At 40.0% G+C, this 15,148-nt stretch overlaps 1 protein-coding gene across 1 annotated transcript in view; it reads left to right on the top strand.

Moving 5' to 3' along the window:
* The first annotated feature begins 326 nt into the window (after positions 1 to 326).
* The window catches only part of NAMPT (nicotinamide phosphoribosyltransferase), a 39,665-nt gene continuing 24,843 nt past the window's right edge, over positions 327 to 15,148 (top strand). Inside the window, exon 1 of the mRNA XM_046021564.1 lies at positions 327 to 654. Within this exon, the coding sequence (XP_045877520.1) occupies positions 598 to 654 (57 nt within the window). The 5' untranslated portion in view covers positions 327 to 597. The remainder of the gene's footprint in view (positions 655 to 15,148) is intronic.

Raw genomic sequence — 15,148 nt, 5'->3', positions numbered from 1 at the left:
AGCCGAGTGGCGTGACTTCAGGAAGACTCAGAAAACGAGCTAGGACAGGAAGGTGTGAGCCAGGCGGACTGACCCGCTAATCGCAGGAGGGGCGCGGTTGGGAATTCCCCCTCCCGCCGCTCTCCGTTCCGTGGTGCCGGGAAATGAAATCAACGCAGGGACTAGGTCCCACACCGGGACTGCCCGGAAGCCTCCGCTTTCCCGGAGCGGGCGTCTTGGAGAAAGAGCGCGTGCTTCACGTCCTCTCCCCCCGACCCCGCCCCCTCGCGCGCTGCGCACGCGCGGCCGCGCCCCGCCCCTCGCGTCCCCTCCGGGGTAATGGGGCGGGGGCGGGGGCGGGGAGCCGAGGTGAGGAGTTGGTCCGAGTCCCTGGGCTGAGAGCTCGAGAGCTACCGGCGCGACCACCCCCCGCCGCGTCACTGCTCCCGGGCCCGCCCTTCTGTGGCCCCTCCTCCCCACTCCTCTTCTCCCTCCTCTCCCCCGCCCCTCCGACCGAGCGGTGACTTAAGCAACGGAGCGCGGTGAAGCCCATTTTTCTCCTTCCTCGCCGCCGTGCCGGGCACCTCGCGGCGCGTGGCCCTCACACTCCCGCCCGAGATGAATGCTGCGGCAGACGCCGAGTTCAACATCCTCCTGGCCACCGACTCCTACAAGGTAGAGGTTCGGGGCGGGGGCAGGTGAAGGAGGAGGAGAGGGCGCGTCCGGGACAAGCGCGGGGCTGCGGGGCGGGGGGCGCCGCTCTGGGGTCGTGGCGCGGCACGATCCCGAGGGAAGGAGCGGCCGGGCGGTGGCGGCGGGCTGAGGCAGGTGAAGCTGGCGCCGCAGTGGGGAGGAGGTGGATGGAGGAGGGATGGAGGGATGGACGGCAGGAGGCGGGGCTTTGGGGTGCGTGGTGTGGGGGGGGCGCGGCAAGGGGCTGAGGCGGGCCGGAGCCGGCGCCGCCCGCCCCCCGCAGGCGCGGGACGCGGGGCTCCGGGCTCCCGGCTCCCGGCTCGCGGCTGGAGAAGCCGTGGCGGGGTCGGGGCCAGGGAGGCTTGGGCGTCCCCGGTCGAGCACACGCCTTCCCCGGGAGCGGGGCCTTTTGGCCTTGGGCCGGGTCGGGCAGGGCCAGCCTGGCGAAAGGTCGCCGGAGGAGTGGGTCAGTTCGGTAACGGCCACTGGGGCTCGGCCGTGCAGAAAAGGAATGGGGTTTGAGAAGTGGGTTTTCCCCTAAAAGCTGAATCGAGTGCGCTCCCCCCTTGCTGGCCAGGTACGTCCCTTCCCGAGAAAGAGGTGGGCGAGGACCTAGTAGGGTGCCGCAGCAGCCAGCCACGTTCTTCTGCCTGTGGCCGGGGTGTGGAGGACACTTATCTGCCCTCGATAGACGTGCTGGATTCCCCCGGCCCACTCCACTGGGCTCCGTTTCAAACTCCCTGGCTCCTGGTGATCACTCATACTCCTTATCCCTTGTTGTAGAGGCCGGTAGGCTGCCCTTATTCTATTAGGGCCACTACAGGATTTCTGTGAAAAGGAAAGTGAAAACACGGGTTAAATGAATTGTAGTTTTAACCCTGGAGAACTCACAGAGAAATGACACATTTGTGTTAATAAGCTTATTGGACACTTGAGGGTATTGCTGCCGCATTAGTTTTGTTTGAAACTCACACAAATTAGTAAAGGAAAGAATGATGAGAGGAAAATCTGGCAAATGTTCTTTCCCCTAGGTTCCAAATTACATGAAGTAAACTGAACTATACTTTGCTAAGCTTTGTTGGCCAGCACACTTAAAAGATGAAATGTCAGGCCAGACACCCCACTTGAACAAAATAAATTTTAGTCTTTACTTAACATGGTGGTTTGGAATATGAAGGAAAGCATGATGCTCTCATATTGTTGATTTTTGTTGAGAACGTTTGCTTTTTGTTTCTTTCCTTAAATATTTCCTTAAAAATTATGGAGAAATCCATTTTACTTACATTCTGTTTTGTTCATTTCTTCCCAATCGCCTTAAGATTCTACTTAAGATAACTTAGATGGGTACTTTTTTAAAGTAGAGCCAAGTTTCTTTAACAAGTAGTCTTTTAAATGGAATTTTAAAGTGGAAATCTACAGCATTGCAAGGAGATCAAAGTATTATCAAGTATGGTTTACATGACCTTAAAACTTTCTCTTGTCTTTTTCCTAGTGTTTTGAGTATCTTCAGTAGTGATTTCAGAATGGTTTCATAGTTTTTTCTTAACTAAATTTCTTCCGCCAATTTTTTTTCCTAATTAAATCTTTAAAATGATTTCCAAGTTTTCTTAATGTAGCAATTAATGATTTGGTTGAAAATGGGAAATGTAAACAAGTTGATTAGTCTTTTAAAAACAAAAGGAGTACAAATTCCTTTAGTTTGTACTTCCTCTAGCAATTATACATAACAAATGTAAAATTGCCTTAACATCAGTTTTCTGGGATGCTTTTAATTAGAAGAGTGAATTACCTTAAGGTTTTCTAAACCTAGCCAGGGCATATGTAATGCACTGTTAGAATTTGCATCTATTTCATAAAGTGTATTCCTGCCCATTTTCAAATCAGACCAATATATTTTATGTTCCTCATGTGAAACCTTTTTATTTTCTTACATGTAGTTTTAAGTCTTTGGTTTAATTCTAGCTAGGTAACATACAGTGTAGATGTGTTGAGGGTGTACAATATAGTGATTCAACACTTCCATATCATCACCCAGTTCTAATCAGGACAAGTGCACTCCTTTATCCTCATCACGTTTAACCCATCCCCTCACCCACCTCCTCTCTGGTAGCCCAATTCTCCATAATGAAGAGCCCGTTTCTTGTTTTATCTCTCTCTCTCTTTTTTTCCCCTTTGCTTGTTTGTTTTGTTTCTTAAATTCCGCGTATGAGTGAAATCATATAGTATTTGTCTTTCTTTAACTGATGTGTTTTGCTTAGCATGGTGCTTTCTAGCTCCATCCATGTCCTAGCAAATGGCAAGATTTCATTCTTTTTTATGGTAATCCAGTGTATGTGTGTGTGTGTGTCTCACCCCTCTTTTCATCAGTCAAGGGCACTTGGGCTGCTTCCATATCTTAGCTATTGTAAATAATACTCTATAAACATAGGGGTATATATAGAGAGAGTATATATGTATCCCTTTGTATTAGTGTTTTGTATTTTAAGTATCCAGTAGTAAAAATTACTGGATTGTAGAGTAATTGTATGTTTAATCTTTTGAGGAATCTCCATACTGTTTTCCAGATTGGCTTCACCAGTTTGCATTCCCATCAACAGTGCAAGAGGGTTCCTTTTCCTCCACATCCTCGCCTACACCTGTTGTTTCTTGTGTTGTTGATTTTAGCCATTTTGACAGGTGTGAGGTGATATCTCATTATAGTTTTGATTTGCATTTCCCTGATGGTAAGTGATGTTGTGGATCTTTTCATGTGTCTTTTGGCCATCTGTATGTCTTCATTGGAGGACTGTCTGTTCATGTCTTCCATCCATTTTTGAAATTGAATGATTTGTTTTGTGGGTGTTGAGTTGTATATGTTCTTTATATAATTTGGATACTGACCCTTTGTAGGACATGTCATTTGCAAATGACATTCCCCCAGTAGGGAATGTCAGTAGGCTGTCTTCTAGTTTTGTTGATTGTTTACTGTGCAGAAGCTTTTTGAGATGTAGTCCCAATAGTTTATTTTTGCTTTTGTTTCCCTTGCCTCAGGAAACATACCTAACAGTATACCTAGCAACCAGAAGTTGCTTTGGTTGATGTCAAGAATTACTGCCCATGTTCTTTTCTAGGATTTTTATGGTTGTAGGTCTCACGTTTAGGTCGTTAGTCCATTTTGAATTTATTTTTTTGTATGGTACAAGAAAGTGGTCCAGTTTCATTCTTTGCGCATAGCTGTCCAGTTTCCCAACACCATTTGTTAAACAGACTTTTTCCCACTGGATATGTTTTCCTGTTTTGTCGAAGATTAATTGACCATGTAGTTACGGGTTTATTTCTAGGCTTTCTTTTCTGTTCCATTGATCTATGTATCTACTTTTTGCTAGTACAATACTGTTTTGATTACTACAGCTTTGTAATATATCTTGAACTCCAGAATTGTGGTATCTCCAGCTTTGCTTTTCTGTTTCAAGATTGCTTTGGCTACTCAGGGTCTTTTGTGGTTCCATACAAATTTTAGGATTGATTGTTCTGCTTCTATGAAAAATACTGTTGGGATTTTTATTGAGATTGCATTCAATGTGTGAATTGCATTGGGTAGTATAGACATTTTAACAATATTTGTTCTTCCAGTCCATGAGCATGGAATGTCTTTCCGTTTGTTTGTGTCCTCTTCAGTTTCTTTCATCACCGTTTATAGTTCTTAGAGTATAGGTCTTTCACGTCTTTGGTTAGATTTATTCCTAGGTATCTTATTATTCTGGGTGCAAATGTAAATGGGATTGTTTTAATTTCTCCTGCTGCTGCTTCAGTATTTGTGTATAGAAGTGCAAGATTTCTGTATCCTGCAACTTCACTGAATTCGTTTATCAGTTATAGTAGTTCTTTGGTGGAGTCTTTTGGGTTTTCTATATATGGAATCATTTATTTGCAAATAGTGAATGTTTGACTTCTTTACCAATTAGAATGCCTTTTATTCCTTTTTCTGGTCTGACTGCTGTGGTGTGGATTTCCGGTCATATGCTGGATAAAAGTAATGAGAGTGGATATCCTTGTCTTGTTCCAGACCTTAGGGGAAAAGCTCTCAGTTTTCCCCATTGAGGATGATGTTCGCTGTGGGTTTTTCAGATATGGCCTTTATTATGTTGAGGTATGTTCCCCCTAAACCTGCTTTGTGGAGGGTTTTTATCATACATTGTACTTTGTCAAAATGCTTTTTCTGCATCTGTTGAAATGACCATATGGTTCTTAACTTTTCTCTTATTGATGTGATGTATCATGTTGATTGATTTGCAAATATTCAACCACCCTTGCAACCCAGGAATAATACCCACTTGATTGTGGTGAATAATTTTTTTAATGTATTGTTGTATTCGGTTTGCTGGCATTTTGTTGAGGATTTTTATATCTGTGTTCAACAGAGATACTGGCCTCTAGTTCTCTTTTTTAGTGGTGTGTTTATCTGGTTTTGGTATCAGGGTGATGCTAGACTCCTAGAATGAATCTGGAAGTTTTCCTTACTTTTTTACTTCTTTGGGATAGTTTGAGAAGAATAATACTAACTCTTCCTTAAATAATTGGTAGAATTTTCCTGTAAACCCATCTGGCCTGGACTTTTGATTTTTTAGGTTTTTTTTTTTTTTTTTTTTTTTTAAATTTTATTACTGACTCAGTTTCTCTGCTAATAATCACTCTTTTCTAATTTTCTATTTCATCCTGTTTCAGTTTTGTAGTTTATATGTTTCTAGAAATTTAGCCATTTCTCCTAGGTTGTAACCAGTTTGTTGGCATACAGTTTTTCATGATATTCTCTTATATGTGTTTGTATTTCTGTGGTGCTGGTTGTTATTTCTCCTCTCTCATTTGTGATTTTATTTATTTGAGTCCTTTCTCTTTTTTTCTTGAGTCTTGGTGGTTCATCAGTTTTGTTGAGTTCTTCAAAGAATCAGCTCCTGATTTCATTGCCCTATTCCATTATCTTTTTAATTTCTGTATCATTTATTTCTGCTGTAATCTGTATTATTTCCTTCCTTCTAATGTTTTTAGATTTTGTTTGTTGTTGTTTTTCCTAGCTCCTTTAGGTGTAAGATTAGGGTGTTTATTTGAGATTTTTCTTGCTTTTTGAGATAATCTTATATTGCTGCAAACTTGCCTCTTAGAATTGTTTTTGTTGCATCCTAAAGGTTTGCGACCATTGTGTTTTCATTTTGTTTCCATGTACTTTTTAATTTATTATTTGATTTCCTGATTGATCCATCATTGTTGAGTAGCATGTTATTTAACTTCCATGTATTTGTCATCTTGCCAGATTTTTTCTTATGGTTGGCTTCCAGTTTCATAGTGTTGCGGTCAGAAAAGATGGCATGGTATGACTTCTATCTTCTTGAATTCGTTGAGGCTTGTTTTGTGGCCTAATATGTATTCTATTCTGGAGAATGTTCTGTGTGCAGTTGAAAAGAATATGTATTCTGCTGTCTTAGCATGGAATATTATGAATTTATCTGTTAAATCCATCTGTTCATTCAAAGCATTGTTTCCTTATTGCTTTTCTGGTTAGATGGTCAGTACATTGATGTATGTAGGATGTTCCCTTGTTATTGTATTATTTTCCATTATTAGTTCCTTTATATTTGGTTTTGTTTGGTTTTTTTTTTTAAGATTTTATTTATTTATTTGACAGACAGAGATCACAGGTAGGCAGAGAGGCAGCCAGAGAGAGAGGAGGGGAAGCAGGCTCCCTGCTGAGCAGAGAGCCCGATGCAGGGCTTGATCCCAGGACCCTGGGACCATGACCTGGGCCAAAGGCAGAGGCTTTAACCCACTGAGCCACCCAGGTGCCCCCTTTTATATTTGTTACTAACTTTTATGTATTTGGTATTCCTGTGTTGGGTGCATAAATATTTATACTTGTTATATCTTCTGGTTGGATTGTCCCCTTTTTTATTATATAGTGGCTTTCTGTGTCTCTTGTTATAGTCTTTGTTTTAAAGTCTAGTTTGTCCAATAAAAGTATTGCTGTTCTGGTTTTCTTTTGACCTCCATTTGCATGATAGATGTTTCTCCATACCCTCACTTTCAGTGTTTCTCCATACCCTCACTTTCAGTTAGGTCTAAAAGGAGTCTCTTATAGGCAGAATGTAGATGGATCTAGCTCTTTTTTTTTTAAATCCCTTCTGTCAGGTCATGCCTTTTGATTGGAGTGTTTAGTCCATTTACATTCAAAGTAATTATTGATAGATACATTTTATTTATTTTGGGGGGGTCGGTTATTTCTGATGACTTTCTCTGATCTGTTCTTGTCTTTCTCCCTTATGGTCTGCTGGTTTTCTTTAGTAATATATTTGGATTTCTTTGTCTTTATTCTTTGCGTATTAGCAGTTTTATGTTTGTGCTTACCGTTAGGTTTGTATGTAATCTCTTTGGCATTTAGCAGTCTGTATTAAGTTGATGGCCACTTAACTTTATTTTCTACCTTTATACTGTCACTTTTGGTCTGTGTGTTCCACTCAGAGATTCCCCTTTAATATTTCTTGCAGGGCTGGTTTAGTGATTAAGAGCTCATTTAGTCTTTATCTGGGAAACTCTTTTTATCTCTCTTTCTATTCTGAATGATAGCCTTGCTGGATAGTTTTCTTGGCTGCAGATGTTTCCCATTCAGGCACTTCAAATATAACATGCTCTTCTGGCTTAGAATTGCTGCTGAATTATCTGCTGATAGCCTTATGGGGTTTCCCTTATATGTGACTATATTTTGTCCTGCTGCTTTTAAAACAGTTTATCACTATATTTTGCCAATTTAATTACTGTATGTCTTGCTGTGGATCTGCCTTTATTGAGTTTTTTTGGGGGGAGGGGGATCCCCCAAAATGGAGGACATGGAGGACAGATCCATGTCTCCTGGATCTGTATGTCTATTTTCTTCCCCAGTTTGAGGGAAATTTTCAGCTATTATTTCTTCAAATAAAATTTTTCCCCTTTCACTGTCTCCTTCTGGGACTCCCAGAATATGAATATTAATACATTTGATGGAGTCACTGAGTTCCTTATGTCCATTCTCATTTTGCATAATTATTGTTTCTCTCTTTTGTTCTTGATTACTTTCCATTACTCTGTCTTCTAGGTCTTTAATTTGTTCCTCTGTTTCTTCCAGCATGCTTTTCATCCCATTAAGCATGTTTCTTTTTTTTTTTTTTTAACATTTCTTATTTATTTATTTGACAGCGAGAGATCACAAGTAGGCAGAGAGGCAGGCAGAGAGAGAGAGAGGGAAGCAGGCTCCCTGCCGAGCAGAGAGCCCGATGCGGGACTCGATCCCAGGACCCCGAGATCATGACCTGAGCCGAAGGCAGAGGCTTAAACCACTGAGCCACCCAGGCGCCCCAAGCATGTTTCTTATTTTGCTTATTGAGCCCTTTATCTCTGCTATGTTATTCCTTATTTCTGTGTTAATGGTCTCACTGATGCTTTCCACTCTTTTCTCAAGTCCAGTGAGTGTTTTAATGATCACTACTTTAAATTCTGTATCTGGCATGTTACATATATCTGTTTCACTTAGATCTCTGCTCGTGGCCTTGTCTTGTTCTTTCATTCGAGTCAAGTTTGTCTGTCTTCTCATTTTTTTGTCTTAGTTTCTGTGCCTGCTTCTGTGTATTACTAGGAAAATCATCTACATCTCCTGATCTTGAGGGAAACGAAGAAGAGGTCCTGTAGTGTCATGCCTGTTCCCCAGGGCCTGCCACTTCTGGGAGTGTCTCCAGTGTGTGCTGCATGTGCTCAACTATTATACTTGGCCACTTTATCCTTCAGGCCAGTCATCTGCAGAGGCTGTCTTTGCTTGTTTCCGGCAATGTTTGATCCCTGGCTGAATGCAGCATGTTTTAACTAGGTGTGCTCTGTTCTGCTTGTGGAATGAGGCCTGTCGCCACCGCCACTGGAATTGAAACCCTGCAAGTCTCCCGTCTCTGGAGGCACTGTATGAGCAGGGGGTTGGGCTGGTTTGGATGAGGGGGCCCACAGTGCTAGGACTGAGGCAAACATGACTGGGAGGGGCAGTTCCATTCAAGCATGGTGCAAGGGGGGTTGGTGTAAGGAAGTTAGGTAGGGAATGTGGATGCTGCCCTGGTTCCCATAGGTGGTCCTGTGTTTGTGCTTGGGGCAGGGAGAGGGAAATGGCTCCTGCCAGTTCCTTTATTCCCAGAGGGATCTCACGCTGCCCCTCTGGGACATGCTCCAAGATGAGCAGATAACCTCTCCACTGTCTGCTCCAGGCTCTCTTCAGAGCACTGTTTCCACACTGTGTTCATGGGCTATTTGACTTGCCTTCTTTCTGAGAGCAGTGCAGTGTCCTCTGGGCTCTAATAGCCAAGCCCGCTGACCTTTAAAACTCAGGGCTTTAAGCCCTGCTAGTTGAAAGAACTCACGAAATTTGGCTCCTCTTGCTTTCCAAGCCAGTTGCTATGGGGATTCATATTTTGGCGTGCTCCCCTGTGTGTTAGTCCATCTCTAGCCTTTCTCTCGCCCTTGATCCGTTTCTTCCAAACCTTATCTCCATACTCCCTACCTTCTTTGGTGTGGCGTGTTCTCTGCTTTTAATTGTAGAGTTTGTTCTGCCAGTTTTCAGGTCAATTTCTAGGGTATTTAGGGTGATTAGATAGTTATCTAGTTGTGGGATGAGGCAAGTCTTGTGTCCTCCTACTCTGCCACCATCTTCCAAGTTTGTCTAATATGAAACATTTTAAGATTTTCATCTTGGGGTGCCTGGGTGGCTCAGTCAGTTAAGCATCTGCCTTTGGCTCTGATCTCAGGGTCCTGGGGTTGAGCTTCATGTTGGGCTCCCTGCTCAGTGGGGAGCCCACTTCTCCGTCTCCCTTTCCCCTCCCCACCCCTGCTTGTGTGCCTCCATGTGTGCACACACTCTCTCTTAAATAAGTAAAATCATTTAAAAAAATTCTTTTAAAAAGGTTTTTATCTTAGTAAGATTTTTCATTTTTTCTCCCCAAAAATCCCTCAAGAGGATTCAGTCAGGTTCATATGTTCTATTTCCATTTTTACCTTTTTATCTTCTTAGATGAAGAAGAGACAGAAATTATAATCCTGAGGTTAGAAACAATGAAATTTTTATTTGGCAATTTCATGAGACTATTACATATTCTTATCAGTACGTACAAACTACTGGGCAGTTAATGTAAGTAGGGAACCTAGTGGTTTTAGATTTGTTGATGGAAGAGAAAATATTGTTGATTTCTTCTTGTAAAACTAAAGAAAGAATAGTTTGTTGTCTAAAGTCTACAGAAAGGTTTTTTGCAGGTAGTAGGGTAGTGTCCAAGCACATGACAACATGGTTATATTGTTTTTACTTGTATCCTCTCTGGGGGGTTCAAGACAATTCAGACCAAAGGAGGAAGGTGGAAAATATATATTCATTTCTGTAATCTCATACTATCTTAAATACATAATAAGGAACTGAGAAACAGGTTAATGTAGTTGTTTCTTCCATTTTCATCCTGGACTCTTGTTTAATTATTTTCAAAATGGCATAAAGTAAAAGTATCTGCTGGGTTGTATTTATGTTGTATATTGGGCTGCTTTAGCCATTGCAGTACTTAAAAAGCATTTGGAACTTTTTGTAAAGGAGACCAGTCAGATTTTTGTTTGGGTTCCCCCTCCCACCCCTCACCACCCCCCCCCCCCCCCGCAACCACCTGTCCCTGGGGTAGCCATTGATGAGCTTACAAATAACTGGCTCATTAAAAAGTGCATTTCTGTTCCTTGTTCCGTTCCCTTGCTTCTATGTAGATAATGTTAGTAACAAACTATAGGAGAGTATAGTTTATTTCTGAACATTTTACCTATTAGCAGATTAAGATGGAAGATGTTGACAGTTGAGTTGAAAAATTATATAGTGTACAGTAGTAATCTCTAAGCAATTTACACATCACCCATTGTTATGAATTGTGCTGTCCAGTGTGGGTTGCTTCTCAAAAGGTTATTTCTAAACTGGTTATCTGGAACTCAGCCCACTTTCATTAATTCATTTAATAAACATTGGAGATCTCCAAGGTATTGTAAAAAACAAGATGTCTCTTCAAATCCAGGGTCGGCAAAAGTTGGTTTTAGAGAGGTTAAAGAAGATTGTATAATTTATGTATGGTGATTTGGCACCCAAGGTGGCTTTTTTTTTTTTTTTTAGAGATTTTGCTGCCTCATTAATAGCAAATTAACAAACTTTAAAGGTTTGGGCTTTTTGGAAAAAGAGTTGGGAATAGGTCTTACTGGCAAGTTAGTCCTGGCTAAAACTTTAGCTGCCCAGTGTCTGAGCTGTTCCTATTTTTCATCGTTGCTTCTTTTGCATTGCTTCTGACCAGACACTTCAGTTATGTCACAGTGACTCTCATAGCAGCCTGAGCATTGTGAGGAATGGAGTACTGTTGTAGTTTGTATATCAGAGATTATGTGTACATCCGTACAATGCAATTTTCTGGTGAGTTTTGTATTATAAATTATAGGAAAAGTTCAGGCAACAGAAATAAAACCCTATATGTAAATCACGAATACACTTAATAGGAAAATTAACTTAGGTCAGTAGTAATTATATAATATTTTGCAAAATAAAGATACCAGAACCAGGGTCCTCTTTGTCAGTTGACTACATCTTTTTCAAAGGTGTGGCCAAAAAAAAAAGTACAAACTATCAGGAACTCTGTGCTAGGAGGTTTATGGGAAGGGGCAGTATGATTATAGCTGATTTGGAAGACCCCAAAATATAATCCAAAAATCTTTAAGTCCTGCTTTTGAAGTTATTATTGCTTCAAAAGTCAAATAGCAAAAAAAAATTATTTTCTGTGGCAATAGAAGTATTTCTAAGGCTTGAGATATCTTAAATAACGTTGAAAAGAATAAAGAATCCGTTAATTTTTTTTGCTATTTCTAGCACATTAGCATTGACAAGGCAGAAAGTCTTAGCCATTGTAAGGCAGAATGGATCCTTTTCTGAGTGCCCTATTATGTAGATAATATAACTTATTTGTGTCATTATATATATTTTCCCCATGTGCTCTTATATACACATGGTACTGTTAAAATGTTGGCTTATGATCATTTCTTAGCTGTTAAAATTGTAACTGATAAAGCAGATTCGTAGCGGCTGCCTTTGGTGTCTTGTGATCCCATTGTGAGAGGAAAGCTCTTGAAAAAATATCAGATCAACTTTATGAGAAATCTGGAGAAGCTCAGAAAAAACTTAAGAGTTTGCTCTTACAGAAAGATTCTATGCAACTTAAATATTTCTTATATTTCTCTTCATTTTATTATTATTATTATTATTATTATTTTTAGTGGGGTGGGGAGAAGAGGAAAAGGAAGAGAGAGACTCTTGAGCAGGCTCTTTGCCCAGCACCAAGCCCGACACAGGGCCCAATCTCACAACCCTGAGATTATGACCTGAGCTGAAATCAAGAGTCAGATGCTTAACTGACTGAGCCGCCCAGGCACCCCTATTTAGCCTAGGGATTGATTACAGTCTTTAGCTTTTCATGAAGTAAATCAATCACATGACTGTGAAATTGACTTCTATTTAAAGAGCTACTTTTTCCTGTGTGCCTGTGTTCTTTACCGCATATGTATTTGTATATTGCTAGTGCTCTGTTAGCTGTAGGAAAGTCTTTCTAGTTTAGGAAACATTCTTAGAAGTAAGGTTTGCTGAAGATATTATGAGAAGTTAGCTATTTTCATCTTATAAATAATGTTAAATTTATTGTAGAACCATTTTCTCTATTGATAGAAGTCAAGTAGTGCTTAAAAAAAACAAACCCAGTATGATATAATAGCTCCCCTTTTGTAGTTCAATTTTGAAAACTATGAAACTTTGTTAGTATTACTTGATATATTTAAAACTGAGCTCTTGATTTCCCAGTCCATTCCTTCCACAGCCTTCCCCATCTCAGTAAATGACACCCATTATTCACCTAGTTGCCCAAGCCAAAAATGTAGGAAACATAAATTCCTCCTCCTTTTTATCTCCCAAATATAGTCTATTAGCCTAATTCTCCTTTACCTCCAAATGAGTCACTTCTATCACCTAAGCTAGTCTTTAGCCTCTTATCTGATGGTCCTGCTTCCTCTTTGGTCACCCTGTAATCCATTCTTGACCTAACTGTCTAGTCGATCCTTATAAAATATGAATCAGATTGTATTCATTCCCGCTTAAAACATTCTGATGGCTGTCTACTATACTTGATGTAATATTCAAGCTCCTTGCTGTAGCGTACAAGCCTTACACAGTCTTGTCCCTGCATCTCTCTGTGACCTTACCATGTCCTCCCTCCACTTCCTCCCCACTCTCCATGTACCAACCACACATGTTGTGTTCGTCCCTTAAGTCAGTGTATTTCTTATCTTGTAGTTTAGGTTCTGTCACCTGTCACCATCTCAGAGAAGCCTTCCTGGCCCCATCTTTACAGCAATCTATCAGGCCCCCTCTAGCCCCTCATTTTCTTTTAATTTTCAAACCTACATCTAGATCTGAAGTTATTTCGTTGATTTATGTTTTTCTCTGACCTTCTAGCCCTTATTAGCCCTTTGAGAATTAAAAACCACCTTAGTCCATTTTATTTCCCCATCCTCAGTACCTGAAACAATGCCTGATACATAGTGGATACACAGTATATACTTGTGAATAAACTATTTACAAAATAGCAATTTAATGATTTGATTTTCTGCTGTATCATCTCATTTTCTAGTGAAGGTTCCAAGTGGTTCCAAGAGAGCGGTTTAGCAGAAAGTAAAATGCTAGTAAACCTGGCAAAACTTGGAACCATTATAAATCTTCTGTTGGCTGTATTCTTAGAATAATATTTACTAAGAAGCTCTGTTTAAACATTTTTTTTCCCATTAAAACGATGGCATAAGCTAATATAAATAGATCCAAACATACTATTTGGCTCTTTACATATATTGGGTGTTCATTGGTAGGCAGTTAATTGCCTGAGAATTAGCTTCTAAAGCAAAATTTTAGAACAGTTCTTGAAAGTTCTCCAAAGAAGATTTTAGAAGTCACACTTAGTTTCTGATGAAGCAGCCTACACAGTTCTGTGTTGTTAATGATATTTGTTTTCAGAGGAAGCATTCCAAATATTTATGTAGAGGTTTAAGTACATAGTTAAAGAACATGGCAGTAGTAAAGCTTTGAAATTCTAAACATACTCACTTATTGTCCAAAACTGGAACTGTATTTGCATGATCAAAAAGTTTTTGTATACTTTTAGGCCAAAATGGGGTTAAATAGTTTAGGAACATTTTCATGCAGCTTTTGACTGGTGATGAAAATAATTTATTTGCCTTCTAATACTTTTAAATCTGGTGTAGAAAAAGTAAATTTATAAAATGCACCTTTCAGTATCTGAACTGCAAAAAGGTCAAACTACTGAGAGTCACAACTATGAATCTGACTTCTGTGAGCTTGCATAATGTGATCCAGACCTTTGGTTTTTACTTCATTGGAGTTGACTTTTCTTCTATCTCACTGCTTATTCCCACTAAAGGAGTTGGAGTCACTTACAGTGTAAACTGGACATTTTCATGTTTATATTCATCTTGGGTATGTTTTTAGGTGGTGTTACCTTTTTCCAATCAGTTTCTTAAGTATTTGAAATAGTAGTGATTTATTACTGGGGTATCATTCAAATATTTGCATTTTGGTGAATTGGTTCATAGATTTAACTGCTCTGGGTTTTGTTTTAGTTATTTCACTGAGCTACTACTTCAGCTTCCAGTAGTATCAGTCTCTAGGTTCTGACATAAAAAACAAAAACAAAACCCAAGCCAAACCCTGGTCTCTATCTCTAAGTTTAAGATTCTTCATGCAGGTTGCCTTCAAGCAGCATAAGGGTGTTGTTTTCATAGAGTTCCAAGTTACTTCTTTTGGAGAAGAAACATTTATTAAACATTTGTGATTTTTTTGTTTGTTTGTTTCTATATAGAGTATATTTATTTTAGAATTTTTTATGCTAATCTACAAATATTTTTTAGGTTAAAGCCATTTTACTTTAAGATTATGCATCCAAACAAGGAAAGCGTTGGTTTCCCTAAACTTAGGATCAGAGCTAAACAGGAAGAATGGTTTATGTTCTTCACAGTGTCATCCATGGAACTTGTTCTGCAACGATCGTTACACCATTACCTGCTTGACTGCCCTGTACCTTAACCTTTAAGGCATTTTCATTCCTGCTGTTTCAACAGAGCACATACACATTATACTTCCAGTTACTTTCTATTGGTAAAATGTTTTAACCACATTAAAATATAAGAAAATTCAATTATAAGGAACACACTTTTTTCTGAAAACAAAGACATATTAACTTTCAATAGTAACTCCAACCCAAATTCATGGAAAAGAAATAATACTTCATGTTTTTCAACTCCTAAGCATTCGATGTTACATTGGACAGGGATTTATTTCCCCATTCAGAGGAAATTTGAGAAAAAGTAATATTATAAACAG

The sequence above is a fragment of the Meles meles genome, chromosome 10 (assembly GCF_922984935.1).
Source record: "Meles meles chromosome 10, mMelMel3.1 paternal haplotype, whole genome shotgun sequence".
Taxonomy (NCBI): domain Eukaryota; kingdom Metazoa; phylum Chordata; class Mammalia; order Carnivora; family Mustelidae; genus Meles; species Meles meles.
This window is presented reverse-complemented; position numbering and strand designations above follow the sequence as displayed.